General features: G+C 34.5%; 2 protein-coding genes and 1 long non-coding RNA gene across 3 annotated transcripts; all 3 read left to right on the top strand.

Annotated features, from left to right (window-relative positions):
* Positions 1-1,124: 1,124 nt before the first annotated feature.
* LOC100367378 (programmed cell death protein 6-like) lies at positions 1,125-8,087 on the top strand. The gene is made up of 5 exons (XM_002737441.3): positions 1,125-1,155; positions 3,030-3,228; positions 5,612-5,764; positions 7,165-7,308; positions 7,848-8,087. The coding sequence occupies exons 1-5, from the start codon at positions 1,129-1,131 to the stop codon at positions 8,075-8,077; spliced, it is 753 nt and encodes a 250-aa protein (XP_002737487.1). The 5' UTR covers positions 1,125-1,128; the 3' UTR covers positions 8,078-8,087.
* Positions 8,088-9,137: 1,050 nt separating this feature from the next.
* On the top strand, positions 9,138-10,016 carry LOC144356985 (uncharacterized). Its single transcript, XR_013421603.2, has 2 exons — positions 9,138-9,215; positions 9,841-10,016. It is a non-coding gene; the product is annotated as an uncharacterized LOC144356985 (long non-coding RNA).
* Positions 10,017-11,983: 1,967 nt separating this feature from the next.
* LOC100367533 (peflin-like) lies at positions 11,984-15,759 on the top strand. Its single transcript, XM_002737442.3, has 4 exons — positions 11,984-12,113; positions 14,163-14,315; positions 14,801-14,944; positions 15,530-15,759. Exons 1-4 carry the CDS (start codon positions 11,984-11,986, stop codon positions 15,757-15,759), a joined length of 657 nt encoding a protein of 218 aa, XP_002737488.1.
* The last annotated feature ends 4,628 nt before the right edge of the window (positions 15,760-20,387 follow it).

The following is a 20,387-nucleotide window of genomic DNA, read 5'->3' as shown; positions in this document are numbered from 1 at the left end:
CGATACTCCTTTCAGTGTATATTCGCAACAGTTTGTAGAGAGGGTAAAAATGCATGTGATCTGCAATTTGCAAAATAAAGTGAAGCTGGTTTCATTTCAGATCAAAATGCTTATTTTGCTGGGTGTGATTGTATTCGACTAGTTGCCTGTCCTTGGAATGATAATAGAATCTACCAGGATGTTGTGAAATGCAGGCGCTTCTAATTCTTTTGATATGGATACATTGTTGCATACTTAGTATTTTTGTTTTAGCTTGATTAATTTATAAGCAATATTATTCAATGTATAGCAATTTAAACAGCGATGTAAATTGAAACATTGCCAAGCGATTATTTTTTTTTTACCATATAAAAAAGTCCAATTTTCTTAAGTGCAAATACTATATCAGTTTTCTTTTGTGGATCAGATCGAGATGAAAAAATGTTTGCATCCTTTATAGTTGCGATTATATCAAATAGTTAGTGTGTATTTTGGTTCATTGAAGTATAAACCTGATTTTGTATGAACCTGGTCTATAAAGACTAGCATGCAAACAGAAGATTTAATTTAATAAACTTAATTGCTTTTATTACTTTCCTAGTATATCGGTAGAGGGCGCTACATTCAACAATGCCGTTCCGTGCTTCTGCATGTTTGTAGGTTCCGGAGCGATCCCGGAATGGCTTGAGGTGAATTTGAAACAAAAAATCTACACAGAAAAAACAAAACAAAAAAACTTTATTCTGTTACGTTGTTGTCGCCAGGAGTATCAGAAAAATAAATTCGATAACATATTCATTGTTTAAGAACATCAACTTCATCCAGAAGATAAATCTTGTTCAAAAGTGGGGGTCGAAAACATTATTTTAATTTTTTTTTCAAATATCAAAAACATTTGCTAGTACTAGATTATGTGATTAAATTGGAAATAATAATAATAATAAAATACTAGTAAATAAAACTGAATTTTAATATAATGGTGTATCTTGGATTCATTATGAAAAAACATTATACATTTTTTAAATATTTTTTGTATGACATGCGCAGACGTTTAATAAAAATTCAAAACGGAAATCATGAATGAAAACGTAAAGAATGTAGACTGAAGGAAAGATAGAAGCAACAAACACACACATCTTAAAATCCAAGATGGCGTATCCAGGATATGGTTATCAGGTAGGCGATGCAGTGAAAGTGAAACTGTTTTGTCACTTATCGCGGAATTATTTGCAAAGTGTTAGTTTCTGGATATTGAGGAGTAGTCGATCAACCAATTCATCGTATTTTTTCCTTGATAAAATGTATGTGTGGTGCACATGGAGCCGTGAACCGATTGACCTAGTTAAAGCTATACAGAAATTTCCGTTGCCACGACTTCCGTGTTTTATCTTGTAATTTATGGGTTAATGTTTTAGATCTGACTATATTGTAATCTTTGTCATGATTGGTATCTTATTCTCGCGATAACACAGCCCTATCGTTATGTTGCTGGTATCAAACTTCCCGTATTTCGCCCACTTACAGGGTTTCTCTGTCTGGGCGATCACAGACTCTTGTCAGACGGCTTTGTTCGTCTGTCATGTCTAATTACGCTATGTATCGTTGTGTATACGGTTGATGACCACACCCACACGCCGTGTTGTTTCAGACAACCTTCAGGTTACAGCACAAATCCCAATTTACCGCCAGGAATATGCTGTTGCTTCGCTATAAGGGCACAGACTGAGCTAAATAACGCATTTCAAATATTCCCTGTTTCTGCATTGTAGTACAGCTATCGTCAGACTGTCTACAACCCAGACTCAACCAACCATATCCAATCTGTCGTATGCGGACACTGCAGGTTAATCAGTTTATGTATACTGTAAATAATTGTGCCATTTGTTAAGTAAACATTTTGCGAAAGTCACCCAGAAAATTATTTCTAGGGTCTATGCTGCAGCTATCTTGAAACTCATAGTTAAATCCAAAAAAGATTTTAAAAAAATTAAAATCCTGTAGAAAACTCAGTATGGACCCCAAAAATAAAACTTTGATTTTTGTTTGAGTTTATCAAATTCATGTTACAAATAGCATCTAACCGTGCAGAGGTGCAGTCAAGGTTTGACCAGAAAAAATACTGTATCACTTGCTTACGACAATGAAGATGTTTGGCTGGATTATAGCATAGTCTAATAATATGTGTTGAGCAGTTTATCTATATTACTGTGGAATACTTTATTTTCGCTTGAAATTTATTTTCGCTATTTTTGCTGAAGGAATGATTCAGTGAAAATAAAATCCAGTGATTTTACCTGTCAAAAATCAGTGAAAATAAATTCCATACAAAACACCCAAAAAGTTCATTCAGTGAAAATTAATTCCAGCTAAAATAAAGTATTTTACAGTGTGAATTTCCATAAAGCCATGATAGCAGCCAGATAGAGTTGAATCGACTTATTGTCCACCATGTCCATATATAGACTGTTACAGTGAAGACCACCCTTGGTGCATGAATTGATGCTTGTGATTGGTTTAGTGTTTGACCCAATGTCATGATCACATGATTGGCAAAATGAATGAACCTTATAAATTTTATTCCATGCTCTCAATAAACTGTGTAATTTTTTTTTTATCTGATTTTGATCGCACACTTTTTATTAATTTTTTTTCTGTCTAGTATGTCTGACAAAACACAAAATATTCTGCATCATTTGGTACAGCCTATCTATTTTTGGAGGATATGGATGTCCCTAAAAAATATCGTTTTGTTTGGTTGTACTAGGATTTTATTGAATGAATATTTAAACCTAGAACTATCATGTCATGTGTTTTCTGAGTTTTGTGTTGTCTACTTTAATTCATCTAATGTTTCTCGTTTGAATAAATATAATAGGGTCTATATTCCACGTAAATCAGCCATGATTAAGGATGGGATAGACACAAAGACTCATGGGTAATTGGTGGAACTATTTTAGGGCTTCTCTAACCAATGAAAACTTCTTCTCATTTGCCCACACAAGTTGAGTGTTTTGCACTTTTTTATATCATATATACATTTGTTTATCCAGGGCCAGCAGCCTTATGGAGCCGCTCAACAACAGCCACCCCAGCAACCTGGTGGATACCCGCAGCCTCAGCAGCAGCCAGGAGGTTACCCACCACCTCAACCAGGGGCGTATCAACCTCAGCAGCCTGGTTATGGAGCACCTGGTGGATATCCCGGGCAACAACCAGGCTATGGTTATCCACAACAGCAAGGACCACCAGGTGAGTTACTGTAGGCAGCTTTACTTTTGAATGAATATTTGCTGATTTTGCGTGCCAGAGAAATTGCGAACCTGGGAAAGAGAGAGAAAGAGTCATAGTTGATGTTGGTGAAGCTTTATCCCCCATGAAATGAGTTGTCCATCAGTTGTATCTTTTATTTTTGCATCTGAGAATTGCATTGATCAAAATTGACTCTAAAAATAGAACTGATAGAACCACTGAAGGTTCGTCTATGTCATGATGTGTGAAACAGAAAAAAATGTAATAATCTGTAAATGATATAATTTGTCATGGTTTTTGAATGAATTTTACTGGTTGAACATAATAAGAAATTAATAATTTATTACAAAATAATTTTGATATGTCACAATCATTAAATATATGTATGAGTATCTGTTTATTGTTTACATATTTGTTTGTCCGAATCCAACAAGCTCATAAATATTCATGAGCTAATAATGGCATGACTAAAAACTATAGTGTCTCTGTTTTTATTTCTGTACAAATTAAAATCGAGCATGAAAAAAAGTTTATCATCCTTCAAAATAATTGCAATAAAAATAAACCTTTGTAAATAAATTTTGTGTGATTTTTGGCATGTTTCTTTCTTTCTACTTTTTTCTATTTAAACAAATATTTACCAATCATATTGCCAGATGGGGTAGCCAAACACTGGCCCTTAAGGTTAACTAAATATATAAAAATAATACAGGGTGGATATACCTTAATCATACACCATATGCTTACATGTGTATTTATATCTTACATCCATGTACTTTGGACTCTGTAATAAATTAAGTGCTGGACTTAACATTAATAGTTTTAAAACAATTATTAGTAGACAGACCCCCCAGTGTCTCGTCCGGCATTTGACAAAAAATGCAGGGGTGTAAATGACCCACATCACTCAAATAAAAAGTGCAGAATTTGTTGTTGTTTTTTTATAAGGGAACATTTCTCTTTTTATTTTAATTAAAAGGAAGCATTTTTTTTTAGTCCTGCATCGTTTGTAAGATAATTTCATCTTGTTGATACTTGCTTGTTCAGGAGTGTTTTCCAAAACCATGTCACAGTCTCTATATCATGTCTATTAAATGCAGCATATTATATGTCTGGTTATATTAACAGAGTATACATGCATACAAATAATGACCACTGTATACAGTTAGTTTGAAACTCAAATTTTCTCATATGTGTCTGGTTATATTAACATCTAGTATACATGCATACAAATGATGACCATTGTATACAGTTACTTTGAAACTCATATTTTCTCACTTAAAAATAAGTACTGTAAAAGGATTAATTATTCACTGGGTTTTAATTTTAAAATGCGCTTAATTAAAACCCAGTGAATATGTAAAATTTAATATAGAACACATTATCTACCGGTAAATGATAAAACCGTTCAGATGATACTAGGATTTGGATTCTTATATCATTAAGTGATTTGGAACATCAGAGTAGCACAGACACTTTAAAGGAGCACTTCCAGTTAAGCCCAATCTCACAATAAATTTACTTTTTGGATTAAAATGACAATGGATAACAAAAGATAGATTTGTAAACAACATAAACAATAGTGTCCCATGAATCTTTGGTGTGATCCCTGGGATTGGAAGGTTCCCCTTTAAATGATCAGCCGATGTGTCTAAGAGATCTGAGGCAGTGGCTGAATACCTAAATAGGATTTTTTCCAAATGTTACCTCGTGGGTGAATCCTACATGTATGCATGTAGGTCTTCATGTTCCATAGATGATTCTGCTTTCCAGATTCCTAATCAACATTTTAATTTCCAAATTATGTTTTTTTTTAAATCTCTAATTACCGTAGCTCCTGTGTGTGCCAAGAACACAAGAACGGTAACAAGTGTGGTGTGTCTGTCTGTGTAAGCAAAATCTTGAAAACAGTAGATTTTAATGTTGATTTCGATCAAATTTAGTACCTTGGGGTAATACACAGACATGATTAGTTTTAGAGCCATGATCTTGCATATTAAGTAGCTGATTTGCATATTGTCTCATTTCAATCTGTGTAAACAAAATCTCAATCTAGAGCAGATTTTGATCAAATTTGCTATATATTGATGCTGAACATCTGATAATCTTATCCTCTAATGCCATTGCTTAATTCACTGACTGTTGAGAATTTTCATTTCCTCGATATGTATTTTATTAAGCAACAATGATATTGTGTATTCACACAGGAGCTTAGCAAAGTTTAACTTTGATTTTAAAATTCAGCTACATTGTATTTGTTTGTAAACTTATTCAATGATCTGTTACTAAAAGTTGAACTTGATATTGTGACAATAGCATCATCCAAGTGTCTCTATGTAATACAACTTCCGTAATGTTCACCCCTACATTTCTTTGATTATAGGTTGTCCCCCTGGAATTGATCCCAGTGTATGGCAATGGTTCTGTGCAGTAGACGCTGATAGATCTGGTAAAATAACGGCCCTTGAGTTACAGCAAGCCTTGACTAATAATGACTGGAGTCATTTTAATGCAGAGACTTGTCGTCTTATGGTTGGTAAGTAAGTTGCAATGGACAGTCCTGAGTATTGTACAGACAGAACTGTTCCTGGATGCATGGAGCCAGGAACAGCCACTGGTGTCGCTGTATACAATCAAGACTTGCCTTTGCTCATGTAGATTTGGGTGTAAAATGCGGAAACAGTTGTTAAATTTGGTTACCAGTTTAGTATGATAGAAAGTGTTTACAGTCTTCAAATAACCACAATAGACAAGAGTGGGGGTCAAGATCGAATATACGTGAAATCTCGGCATTTCATACTTAATGCTTTTTATTAATAATTTCACTTTCAAATAATATTCATGAGATATGTCATAACCTTGTTATAGGTGATTAGCAAATTGTGTACGTAGTGCGCATGCTTCTGGCTCTTTTTCCTTGTTCGTCAACGCATCATGCGTCATTACAGTGAGTTCAATTGAAGTTTACGTTCCATGCAACGTAACATTCAGCACCGTCAATGCTACCAGATATATACAACAGCTAACATGCCACACACTCCCACCATGTCAAACGCTGTAATATGCAATTACTATTCTGGTTCCCCAATAACTCTGGATCTCCTGAACATTGTACATGTTTTGTTCATAAATTTGTTGAGGATTTGAAAGTCATTATGAATGGGAAATTTAAGATTATGTCAGGTTTCAAGCTGTAATTTTTTTTTTTAAATTAGATTTTTTTTGCATGGAGAAAAATCATGTGAATTAAAAGTGCACCAATATTGATGTTTCTGATCACTAATTTGTGGAATAATTGTATAATTATGATTTTAAATTTATTATCGTAACTACCGGTATTATGAATAGACCAGTTAGTGTGACATTGGATCACCTTTATGTATATCTTGCATCTATAATACAACGGGGACTATTTCATTGAGAATGACTTGTATGTTCACATTATTGACGACTTCCTAGTAACTACCGTACATGTACCTAATAGCTGTGCTGTTAATCGGTTATCAACAATTTCGCTACCACTAGGTGTTTACAGGACATGAAAGCTCTTTCGACTGTCAGGTCGTTTGTTGTATCCATGTAAAACTGTAGTTGTACAGTAGTAACCAACTAAGTAACTCGTAGTGATGTGTCATGTTATCATGATAATAGTAGGTAAATTGGTGGTAATAAATGTAGCTACTATTCAGGTGCTATTTGCATATGCATAGCATGATCATCCAATCATTTTGGCTTGGTACTACGTGGATTAAAAAAATATATATAAAAAAGTTGATGAAAACACAGCTCCTTTTATCACAATCCATATTAAATGTTTGATAAATAAAACATACCAGGACATTTAGCACATTAACAATCTTAGTGCTATGCGTTGCCTGCATTGTATAAAATGTCTGCCATCTTGCACTGATACAATGCTTTTGTGTTGTCTTGTAGGGATGTTTGATAGAGATCACTCTGGTAAGATTGACATCCATGAATTTGCTGCTCTGTGGCATTATATACAGCAATGGAGAGGAGTATATCAACAATATGACAGAGACCATTCAGGCAGAATTGATGCCAATGAACTCCATAATGGTGAGTGTTAATATCTCATGTACATGCTCTATCAGAGCTCACCATGTTTTGGATGAGGAAGCCCTTGTATACTTGTAAATCCACAGTTACATGGTTTGCCATGGATTGCAATTCAGTTAGAAGTTTGAATGTAGACATGCTATATTCAAAAATTGCTATTACATGTATGCTGGAAAGACATTGAAACTCACATGTATTTAAAAAAGGAATGTTTTCTGTAGTTATATGCTCTACATGTTTTTTGTACCAGTAGCATTTGCACTTTTCATTTTCTTTTCTTTCATTTCTTTGCTATTTTTTGACTAAATGGACATACAGGGTCTTGATCAAAGTTTTGAAAAAAATGGAAATAAAATTATGCAGGGTTATTTTGTGAAAGGTGAAAAAAATTGACTTTGGCTTTCAAATTAATGGGAAATTAATGATTCCTTTAATCAATATGTTTCAACATGTACGTTTCAAAGTGCAATAAAATCTTAGCCAAGGTAATGTGCATGAAATTTGAATTAATTGATTCTTATTGTTGTCTGTTATTGCAGCGTTCAACACAATGGGCTACAGACTATCACCACAGTTCTCACAGCTGGTTGTGACCAAGTACGATATACAGTCCCGAAGAACCCTGAAATTTGACGATTTTATCCAATGCTGCGTCCTACTGAAGTCACTTACAGACACATTTAAGCAAAAAGATGCAGCGATGAGTGGTAGCATTAATGTCTCCTATGAGGAATTTATGTCTATGATTTTATTAAATCTTATTGTTTAATCTGTGAAAATTCTTAATGGCCCATCTAAGCTATACTTGTATAGAGGGCAGGCTTCTAGGTGCTCTTAAACTAGTCTTAAATTTGAGGGGGCTCTTTGTAAAGACTAGTCCTCTGTGTGAGGGTGCTCTTTGTAATGACTTGTCCTCTGTAAGAGGGCACTCTTAGTGCTAGACTTGTATTCTGTAAGAGGGCGCTCTTTGTGTAAGACTTCACATAGGATTATTTTCTTTGGGGGCGATCTTTATGCAAGACTGGTCTTCTGTGAAAGCACCATTCACATAGGATTAATTTTCTATGTGAGGGCGATCTTTATGCGAGGCTGGTCTTCTGTGAGAGCACCCTTCACATAGGATTAATTTTTTATGTAAGGGCAGTCTTTATGCAAGACTGGTCTTCTGTGAGAGCACCATTCACATAGGATTAATTTTCTATGTGAGGGCGATCTTTATGCGAGGCTGGTCTTCTGTGAGAGCACCATTCACATAGGATTAATTTTCTATGTGAGGGCGATCTTTATGCGAGGCTGGTCTTCTGTGAGAGCACCCTTCACATAGGATTAATTTTTTATGTAAGGGCGGTCTTTATGCAAGACTGGTCTTCTGTGAGAGCACCCTTCATATAGGATTAATTTTCTATGTAAGGGCGATTTTTGTGGAAGAATAGTGTGTAAGAGGGCGCTCTTTGTCTAACACTTATCATCTGTTAAATTGTGCTCTTATGTCAGATTAGCATTCTGTAAGAGGGCAGTCTTTGTGTAAGACAATCTAGTCTGTCTAAATCTGGTCTGTCAGATTAATTTGTATGCATGGCAGTCTCGCAGAGACTAGTCTTGTTATGTATGAGGGCGCTCTTCATGCAAGACCTATGTAATGAGGACACTCTTGACTAAGACTAGTTGTTGAGTGGGCAGCTTTTATGTAAGACTAGTCTTTAAAAGTGATTTTCATGTAAGACAGACTTGTGTGCTAGGACACTTTTTATTTGTGACTAGTCTTTCATACAAGGGCAGTCTTGTTGAGACTAGTCTATTATATGTAGGGGTGTAATGCCTACATTACAGACTGGGGTGAAAGTGGGATGGTTCTTTGGGGGGAAAATATAATAAGTCACCTCACAGAACGATATACTTTACCAACTGTTTACACTTGAACCTGTCCAGTTTTTGTAGTCATAGAAACTAATTGTAGTACCAGTACCAATTATGGCATTTTTTTTCAGTGAATAAATAACAGGCTAGGGGGTCTCTTTTTATTGAACCACATTGGTTGAACCAGAATCCCACCTGAATCTTTAACACCCACTTATGGAGTATGCAACAGACTAGTCTCAACTAAGACAACTAAGAGGGCACTTTCAACATAAACATCATACATTCTTAAAAATGATTGTATATTCAAGTATTGTGATAATATATTTTCATGGCCAGACTTTATTATATAAAATTCTCTTATGACCACAAGAAATTAATACACGTTTCATGAAATTGAATATTCGTTGAAAAACTAGCCATGAAATTTGGTTCAGTATCTAAAAAAAAAAAACACTCACACAACTCATTGAAACTGTAAGTTAATTTCATGTGGCCAAATATATTTAGTGAAATAAGTAGAATTTGATTTAAATAAATTTTGCGATATTAATTAGATCAAATCATGATAAAAATCATAATCCTCTTCTGATTTTCATGCAAGTGATTCAGTCTAACCATGCATTTATAGTAAGCTTATTTATAACAATAATTCATGCTATCAAAGACTGACAGGTTTACAGGTGTACTTCAGAGTTGCTGCATTTATACTTAAAATTTCATCAGTTGTTTTTACTTTCATGGTACCCAGTCCATGTGGAGAAAGGATTTATGTAATTTTAGTTAATCTATCTTATTCAACAACGGTATTAAGTCATTCAATAAAGTATTTAGTAATAGTTTGCATATGATGTAATTAGTGTTCTTTTTATTATATTACCTAATAGCACTGTGTGTGTAGTTTGCTTTAAAATATTTAAGGTCATTTAAGTTTGAGGCATCTTTCTAGATTATTTTATATTCTTTTTTCCCAATATTTGGAATTATGAAATTTATAGCTTGAATATCCAGAAAAACTTTTGTTTCATATATGTAGTTTACTTCACAGATCTTGTATAACAGCAACATATGTTTAAAGGGGTAGAAAGTCAATGATATGTCATTTTGAGCCACAGTTTTGAAACCAACGTATCGTCTTGGATTTCTATAGTGCATCATGTAATTAAAGTTGTAAATCTTGCGAACTTAACTTGTATTTATTTGGCTCACACACATACTTGTTTTGTGATCTGAACTAAAATACTCTGTTGTCAGTTATAAACAAAGATAAGTTACCGGTATGTTACAGTTTCTTCAATTGTTTTGATGCATATAAGATTTGTACACAATATCAGAGTTAAAAAAACAGCATGATTTACCATCTGCTATCCCATCTGCTTCTGCTCTTTGAAGGTTTTGCGTCAAATTGTGAAGTAACTAGATTTTCATTCGTTCCATGCAAGATGACATTCCTATAGTGGATATTCAGCTAATATTTTTTAATTAAACATGAATTGCTACTTGTGATTTAATAATTATATACTTTGCATATTGTATACACTCTTCTCCCCCCTGAAATTACCATGTTATGCAATGGTGTTGAGTAGTTAGTTAAGTTTAAATAGCGGCCACATTAGTGCTGTGATATTTCATGTTTGGCCACTTGAGGGCGCTCAAGGTTCAAGTCTTTAGTAAAATGTGCATTTTGGTTTTAAACCACATTGAGACATGACAGTGCCTTTGAAATTTGAACTATGTCTACTATATCTAAGGCAGACAATCCATTAGATAATTTTGCATACTTGTCTTTAGACTCAAACCATTTTAAGCGAGAGGGTCGTCACCTGCGTACGCGTGAGAATTGCGTCTCAAGCGACTATAACATGTGCTAAAAACGCAAAGGCTCATGGGTAGACCCTTGTAGACCACTATGGCCATCTGATGCATGCGCAGGTGACGACTCCCCTACTTTAACATTATAACATGCCATCTCCCAAGTTCACCTGCTCATTTAAGATTTGAGTTAATTACTTTTTGTAAAATGGTTTTGTAGATGTACTTGTCTAATATTATAGAACTTTTTTTTATTTTAACTTAGTGCAATCAACTTATATCAAGTCCAACGTTTTTTGACGGCAATGCAAGTAATTGTAGTACTGTGAATGTATTTTATTTTCCTGATATTCAGAATAAATCAAATCTTGCTCTTGAGATTAAAATCGGTTGTTTTATGTCGATAATTTATCTCCGCTTCCAAATATATCATGATTTTTTACGCTTGTGTACACGCATATGGATGACAGCAATGACACTGTAATTGACAACTGTTTTTGTCTGAAGTCGTTTAGAATACAACAAAATCATTAAAATCATAATTTTTATTGAACGACTACATAAAACTATATCGATGCTTTGAACATCTTTCGCGTCAGCCATATATGTCATAAAAGCGCTTCGTCATTAGAGGGCGCGACTAGGCAAGGTCAAATTGCCATGTGGCTGGCATCTATGTACACATGTGTGTTTGCATTCATACTTTACTTCCATGTACTTTGGACCCTGTGTCATAGTATATACCGTACTCCAGACATAAATTAGTGTCAAACTTAATATTTATAGTACTAAAACAATTACTCATAAAACTCACAGTACAACCGAATAATTCAAAAATATGTTTATCAAAATATTTCAAGTTCAGCAAAGAGTTTTAAATTAATAACCAGTGTTTATGCAAATAAGACAGACTGTTAATGTTTTATTTTAATATGATTACTATTAAGTAATAATACATGCCCTTTGCTACCATTGTGGGTGCGGTGACTTCGGCTTCAATACAGTCATGCCTCTATTTAAAAAAAAGAAGGATAAAAAGGACAAAAAAGACAAAAAAGATCACAAAGATGACAAGGACAAAGCGAAGACTACCAGTTCTACACCGAGTACGGCGACAACTGTACCTCCGACTCAAGGTAACATATTGGTGTTGATTTTTTTGGTTTACCGTGACTTTACATGTATTTGTAGCAGTGTAATCGGCTGGTTTGCTTGTTTAGAGATAAGATTAAAATTCATCAGAATGAAGTATAACAGAGCCGTAGCTAGCTTTTTTCATTCAGAGGCATCACAAATAATATGTTTAGATGTCTGTAATGTGTGAAATGTGAAACAACAAACCCCTGTCCCGACGGCTGCAGCCCTGGGGAGTCTTTCAATCGTCTACTATATTTACCATGTTACTTGTTAAATTCGTAATATTGGGTGCAGAGTGACGCATGCAATTCCTCAAGGATTCTCACGGAAATAAATAAATCATTTCAGTGATAAATTCAGCAAAACCTCAAGAAAAGAATGATACAACACATGCATCTTGGGAGTAATCTTAAAGTCACTTTTGAAGATGATAAAGTCATCTATGTGAATAAGTGAACCGTCAAGGTTAAAGTGATCCTCAAGGTGTATATAGAAACCTTTTTAGGTGTATAAGTGTTCTGTCTGCTCGTGATGTTATGATATGAGAAGGTGTATAAGGGATTAGCCAAGGTGTATAATTGAAGCATCACCTCATATAGAAAATATTTCAATGTACCAGGTATATAAGTGGTATAAGATTCCAAGGTGTATAAGTGCCCGGCCAATGCAAGTGACTGGTCTAGCCAATGTTTATAATTAATCATTCAAGGTGTATTAATGATCTGATATAATCATTATACATATGAGAGTTGCTTTTCAATGTATCCTTACGAGGTGTCTCAGTGATTCGCCATAATGTATGAGTACTGTGTCTAAGTATATAAGTGAACATTTGAAGAATATAGGTAATTATTCAAGGTGTATATGTGATATAAGCTTTCAAGGAATGTAACTAATTTTTGGGGTGTATAATGATTCCAATGTGTATAAATGATGCTCAAATGTGTATATGTGATATTCAAAGTTGTATTGGAAATACTCGCATTTGAATAAGTGATGTTCAAAGGTGCATAATGAATGCCAAAGTTGTTTAAGTGATCTCCAAAGTTGTATCAGAAATGTTCAAATTTGAATAATTAATGTTCAAAGGTGTATAAGAGACATGCAAAGTTGTATAAATGATGTTCAAAAGTGTATAAGTGATGTTCAAAGTTGTGTTTGAAATGCTCACACTTTAATAAGATATGCTCAAATCGGAATAAGTGATGTCCAGATATGCAGAAAAGATTCCCAAAGGTGTGTAAGTGATTTTCAAAGTTGTATTAGAAGTGGTCAAAGGTGTGTGAGTGATGTCCAAAGTTGTATTAGAAGTGGTCAAAGGTGTGTGAGTGATGTCCAAAGTTGTATTAGAAGTGGTCAAAGGTGTGTGAGTGATGTCCAAAGTTGTATTAGAAGTGGTCAAAGGTGTGTGAGTGATGTCCAAAGTTGTATTAGAAGTGGTCAAAGGTGTGTGAGTGATGTCCAAAGTTGTATAAGTGGTTCCCAAAGTTGTATTAGAAATGCTCAAATTTGAATAAATGATGCTCAAAGGTGTATAAGTGATTTCCAAAGGTGTATAAGTGGTGTTCAAAGGTGAATAAGTGATCTACCTAAGTGTATAAGTGATCTACCAAGATGTATAAGTGTTTTATCAAGGTGTATATGTGATCTGCTGAGGTGTATAAGTGTTTTATCAAGGTGTATATGTGATCTGCTGAGGTGTATAAGTGTTTTATCAAGGTGTATATGTGATCTGCTGAGGTGTATAAGTGATTTATCTAGGTGTATATGTGATCTGCTGAGGTGTATAAGTGTTTTATCAAGGTGTATATGTGATCTGCTGAGGTGTATAAGTGATTTATCTAGGTGTATATGTGATCTGCTGAGGTATACATCTTTCAAGGTGGATAAACCATTTATTCTCTCACTAAATTCTTCCTCTTTGACATGTTGTAAACTCATGGCCTGTTAATTGGTTATTAACCTTGATTTTGTGGTAACAACATCGTCCAATACTTTGCATCCAAGTGAACGGCACAGTATAGTGTTCATGTTTCGTTAAATTCTAGCGTGTCCCCCTGGAGTCGATCCAACTGTATGGCAATGGTTCTGTGCGGTAGATGCTGATAAATCCGGTAAACTCACAACAAGGGAGGTACAGCAAGCCTTGACCAATAATGATTGGAGTCATTTTAACGGAGAGACATGCCGTCGTATGGTTGGTGAGTACATTAGTGTACTACAAAGAAATGGTGTCCAAAATTAAAAAAAGAAATTACAGAAAAATAAATACAAATTTGCAAAATGTTGGCGGGAAAATCGTTGAAACTGATAATTTGTGACGTGTCAGCCTTCAAGCTGGAAATGTTATTTTTATGGAAGGATCAATTTTATATAAAGAAAATTCATTGGATGTGCAGAAAATAGAATGCATCATATCATATACTGGAATGTTCTCACCACGTGTTAATATTACGCATTCATTGTTCAGAGGATACTACTACTACAAGTTTATAAAAACAATGTATGGTTTACAGGATGTGTTCACTTTGTAATATGACACACAATCCTGGAATATATCGTCATTTTATGCTTATATTGTATTGATCGTAAATGAAAACACCTATTTGGTGAACTTTGCTTCAACAAGTTGTCCTTGTCTGGGACGGTCTTCTCTTAATACAAATGTAAATCTGTTGTCTTGTAGGGATGTTTGATAAAGATCACTCGGGGACGATTGACATCCATGAATTTGCTGCTCTGTGGCATTATATACAGCAATGGAGAGGAGTATATCAACAATATGACAGAGACCATTCAGGCAGAATTGATGCCAGTGAACTCCATAATGGTGAGTGTCAATATCTCGTGTAATACCAGAACACATGTTATAAACATACGTTATTGAGTATATATCCATAATTCCATACCCATGTCTTGTTATGTGGGTTGCGGGGGAATTGACACTAGAATACATGTCACTTTGTATAAAATAACCTTTAAATACTATCATGCAACAATATTTTGTACATTTTATGTGTATACATGTAATTTGTTTGTGCTAATTTTGAGCCAAGACGACATAATTTTCAATAGGTGATTTTCCGTTCACTGCGAGATCTCGCGTAATGTGTGAAAGACGCGGCTCGAACGCCTGCCACAAAAATCGAATGAATTGATTTTGAACTTGTATTTCACTTTTTAATAGTTCAATGTTGAAATTCAGAGAGGGGTATGGCGTTAATTATCTTTACTTCATCAAAATTGGCCATCATCGAATGTGCGTAACGCATTATTAAGCGAGGAAATCCCTCAAAACGTTTTGCGTTTGTCAAATGCTGCGCGATGTTTTGACGCAACTGTGACGCTATGGCCTTTACAATGAAGTCAAGTTAAAGTGAATAAAATTTGAATTAATTGATTGATTCTTATTCAGCGTTCAGCACAATGGGCTACAGACTATCACCACAGTTCTCACAGCTGGTCATAGCAAGATACGACACACAGGCCAAAAAGAGTCTGAAATTTGACGATTTTATCCAGTGTTGCGTTCTACTGAAGTCACTTACAGACTCGTTCAAACAAAAAGACGCCGGGATGACTGGTAATATTGACGTCTCCTATGAGGAATTCATGGCCATGGTTTTATTAGATCTTATTGTTTAAATTCTCTTTGTAATTGGGCAATCTGAACTATATACTAGTACATGTATATAGAGGACAGGTTACTGGCTCAAGGTGGGAGGGCGCTCTTTGTGGGAGACTAGACTTGTGTGCGAGTGCACTCTTTATGTAAGAATATGTGAGGACGCATTTTGGCAACAACTCTTAGTTTGCATTACGTCGACTTAAGCAAGGGCTTCTATATACGACTAGTCTAGACTTGAATACAGTCTCTTGTTTATTTTTTGGTGTTTTTTTTCCAATAAAATAATATAAATAACAAAAGCAGGGTTACCGCGAAATAAACAAGAATTCTATGCAATCATAAACAAATTTCAAAAAATAATTTCAGGTTTCTAATAAACTATCGAGACAAATGTTTGTTTATGAAAATCTAACTCCAATTTTGACCTCAACGCTGATTGGTGGAATTTTAATGCATCACCCACCGAGCCAATACCGGTGACAAAAATCACCGATGTCGCAAGAGGGCGTCTACAAGCTTCACAGTCCTCTTATTTCGCGTGTTTTTCTGTAAGTGGTGCTCTTCATGTAAACTCAGACAACTGAGTTATTAGTTGTCTGAGATGCAAAACGTATCTTGATACGAGGTTGCTCTCGGTATGAAGTGGAGTCTTAGATATGAGGGCGCTCATACATAAAACTAGTCCTTCATATTTAGTTAAGAACGTCTTTGTATTTACAGATTTTCTAGGTTTTCTAGTGTTGTTATTTATTCAATAAAAGATGACTATAGAGGATATTATTATAATTATTGTAAATTTTAGTTTTTTTAATAATAAAGATTGTCACTTATCGTGTATGCTATTTTTTAGGAATTTTTTTCTGCTATGTCATACAATGGTGTCGACCAGCTTATATTTGAAATTGAGTCTGAAGAGCGCCATCATCAGTGCCGTGAGATTACACCTGAGGGCGCTCTCCACCAAGAATCAACAGTTATTCCTACACTCTGATCTTACCATGGACTTAACATTTCTTAGTTCAAACTGTGTTGAGACATCCATTGATAAACCTGCTTGTCAAAAGTTTAGACTCAAATATTTGAACCATAGCATGCCATCTTTCAAGTTCACTTGCTCATTTATGGTTTGAGAGTTACTTTTTGTCACATGATTTTGTAGGTGTATTCGGTCAATATTATAGAACTTTTTTTTTATTTTTTAACTTAGTACTTATATTTTGACGACAATGCACTGTACTGTGAATGTATTTTATTTTCCTGATATTCAGAATAAAGCAAATCTTGCTCTCCAGATTGAAATGGGTTTTTTATGTCAACCATTTTTATACTTATCCATTTTTGTCATTTGTCTATTGCTAGCCATGGTAGATCTAGTTTTCAACAAGCCCTGTGTACATAGACTGTGTGGCAGGTGTTAGTATCATATGAACAGGTGATCCTCAACCATTGGAGACATTGTCAATACACAACATATACACAGAGCTAACATGTGTGGATTTAGAGGAGGTGCGACAGCAACCCCCCCCCCCCCCACCTGGTCAGCCCACTAAAAAACAAGCAGCCTCTCGGCTGAGATAGCTCTGCTGTTAGCAATGCACATTTCAATTAAAGAACAGAAGATATCATTAGAAAATGAACAATATGCATAGTATCAATGCAATGGGACTTGCTGTTTTCAACAAGAATTCAAAAATATCATTTTTGACCATAAATGATTGTGGTTTTTAACAAGAAGAAAATATCACTTTTTACCAAAAATGACAAAAATATTCATCAAAATTAGAGAATTGAAGATATCATCATGAAATGAACAAATTTGAGAGTGGTCCATATGTAGTATCTATATATGTAATATCAAAGCAATTGGACTTGTCGATTTTAACAAGAAGTCGAAAATATCACTTTTTACCAAAAATGACAAAAATATTCGCCAAAATTAGAGAAGTAAAGATATGATTACAAAATGAACAAATCTGAGAGAGGTCCACATGTAGTACCTATATATGTAATATCAAAGCAATTGGACTTGCGGTTTCTAACAAGAAGTTGAAAATATCACTTTTTACCAAAAATGACAAAAATATTCACCAAAATTAGAAAATTAAAGATATCATTATGAAATGAACAAATTTGAGAGTGGTCCACATGTAGTACCTATATATGTAATATCAAAGCAATTGGACTTGTGGGTTTTAACAAGAAGTCGAAAATATCACTTTTTACCAAAAATGACAAAAATATTCACCAAAATTAGAGAATTGAAGATATGATCATGAAATGAACAAATCTGAGAGAGGTCTACCCAAGGTACATATACACCAAGTATCAAAGCATTCAGGCTTGTAGTTTTCAAGAAAAAGTCGAAAATGTAAAACATTGACACGGACGATGGACGACGACGGACAATCACTCATATGATAAGCTCCGCTCGACAAAGTCGACAGCGGAGCTAAAAAACTGAAAACCCCAAGGACACCCAGTTCGCGTCAATAGGAGCACCCACCCTTACCAAATTTCTGGATCCGCCAGTGGCTAGTTCTCAGTAATAAAATTTGCCTTTGACGTGATTGTAATTGTGGTCATTGTTATTCCATGAATAATACTTATATACTGGGTTATCTGAACGGGAATTAGTTTTTTGTTGCTATATGCCATGTGTTGGTGCATGTTTTAGAGACACAATCAAAACTGAGTATTTTAAGGTCATGGTTTCTTGGTAGAATGACGCACATATTTATGGGGGAGGCAGTTACTAGCCTTTGTAATCATCGGCCCCTGGGTTTTGTACAGTTTACAACAGAATCCTGAATTCAAATTTACAAAAAATAAAATACATGTAAATTGCAGTGAATAATAAAAACAATGAAAATTATACATTAAATTTGGTAATTTCAAATATTTCCGGATTTGTTGCCATAGTAACTGATTTTATTGTTTTTCATGGTTATCACAATAATCAGTGGGAAATGTTATGCATATAATATCAAAGAACACTTGCCAGGATGTAATTATTTATATGGAACTCTAAAAGTGTAATTGACATAAACCAATAATCTCATTATTCCAGTTGACTAATATCTTACTAAGTTTTGGGGTCTGCCTATCAGCTACAAAGGGCATCCCATTGTACTCACATCACAGATTAAACTAATTACTCGTAAATTCCACAAAATAGGCTTATTAAAAAATTCAGAATCTGTCTTATGCATGGATGCCATGCATATAATGATGATTAAATTTGTGCAATTAGACCGTATGCCCAGAAGGTATTGTTTGTTGGATTTTCACTTACCTCAATTATTTTGTTCATGTGCTGGCATAAAACTACTGAACTGTGATTCATGATATACGATTTGTGATTACATTTTAAATTGCACTGCAATCGTATATCGAAATGCAATTTAATTAAATCTACTCACTTTAGTTAATTTTTCAATTAATTAACCAGATTTATATGGATTTTTGTACTTTAGAGTTAAAAACCAAGGGAAGGTTTTGTATAGGTTATCATACCTGACTACTTTATATACCGGTAATCTTAAACTACGCAAACTTGGATTAAATTATAAATCGTGGTGGCTACACTGTCTTTTTTGTGCATATTCTCATAAGTATTTCTGTGTACGTTACACAGCAAGCCACATCATCTTATTTTTTTTGGTTCTAGAGTACCTGTCGCGTATTATACACTGCTAGCTGTGTATAGAACTAATTTCTTGAGTACTCTGCATATACGCAGAGACAAGGCAGCCACATTTAGCTGGGTTTTCTTACATAGTGTTGCCAAGTACAAAATGGCTAGGGTCCCTTCCATAAGGGATACTTTAAATCAGCCTACAACCAATGCTCCTTCTGAGGATGGCAAGACCTCTGCTACAATGCATATACCTGATTTATTCTGAAAGACTAAAGAGCAGTGGTTAATTGCTAGAAAATATCAACTCTATTGATATGAATCACTACTATCACCTTTTGGTCTCTAAACTTAAATTACATACTTCAGCACATTATAGTAAACAAGCTATGCATGGCACAGTCCCCGTTAGTTATCAAATTTAAGATGTATAGTTTTGATGACATCTTGTATCTGATCGTCAAATGAGAACTTGTCCATATTGAGAGATATTTTGAATATATCTATAACATAATGTACAATGAAGAAAGAAAATTTGAACATAATCAGTCAAAGCATGTCAGAGATATGGTTCTAGAAGCACGTTCATTGAAACAAAAAGGCCACCAGTCATATAAATATAATAATGTGCATCAGGAACCCATTAATGTATGTACCAAGTTTGAACACAATACATCCATAAATGCCAGAAATGCTTGATATTTGATGATTTTCAGCACAAAAATAGCTATTTGGAATCAGAACGTGAAACAAATTGATGTGCATATGTATAATATTATGTTTGATGTATGTGTGAAGTTTGAATGTAATTGGTCCAAGCATGTCTAAGATATAGGTTCAATCCATAAGTCCCTGTTTTCGTACTAATAATTCTTTAGTTTTACCAGAAGGCAATGACATTGCATTATTTTTATATATAACAACAGACTTAACATGTTCCTGGTTTGTTAGGGCAATCAGAATACTAATCGATTTTAAATGTTTGTGAAAACAAAGAAGCAGTCAACTCAA

Source organism: Saccoglossus kowalevskii, chromosome 14, assembly GCF_978046115.1.
Source record: "Saccoglossus kowalevskii chromosome 14, keSacKowa6.1, whole genome shotgun sequence".
Classification (NCBI taxonomy): domain Eukaryota; kingdom Metazoa; phylum Hemichordata; class Enteropneusta; family Harrimaniidae; genus Saccoglossus; species Saccoglossus kowalevskii.
Note: the sequence above shows the minus strand (reverse complement) of the source record. Positions and strands in the feature narration are given on the sequence as shown.

Bases quoted from the DNA above. Each gene is read 5' to 3' on its own strand.
- LOC100367378 (XM_002737441.3), top strand. From the start codon at position 1,129: ATGGCGTATCCAGGATATGGTTATCAG. The intron at 3,229-5,611 runs GTGAGTTACTGT...CTTTGATTATAG, and splicing joins ACAACAGCAAGGACCACCAG to GTTGTCCCCCTGGAATTGAT. The intron at 7,309-7,847 runs GTGAGTGTTAAT...CTGTTATTGCAG, and splicing joins TGCCAATGAACTCCATAATG to CGTTCAACACAATGGGCTAC.
- LOC100367533 (XM_002737442.3), top strand. From the start codon at position 11,984: ATGCCTCTATTTAAAAAAAAGAAGGATAAAAAGGACAAAAAAGACAAA. The intron at 12,114-14,162 runs GTAACATATTGG...GTTAAATTCTAG, and splicing joins AACTGTACCTCCGACTCAAG to CGTGTCCCCCTGGAGTCGAT. The intron at 14,316-14,800 runs GTGAGTACATTA...GTTGTCTTGTAG, and splicing joins GACATGCCGTCGTATGGTTG to GGATGTTTGATAAAGATCAC.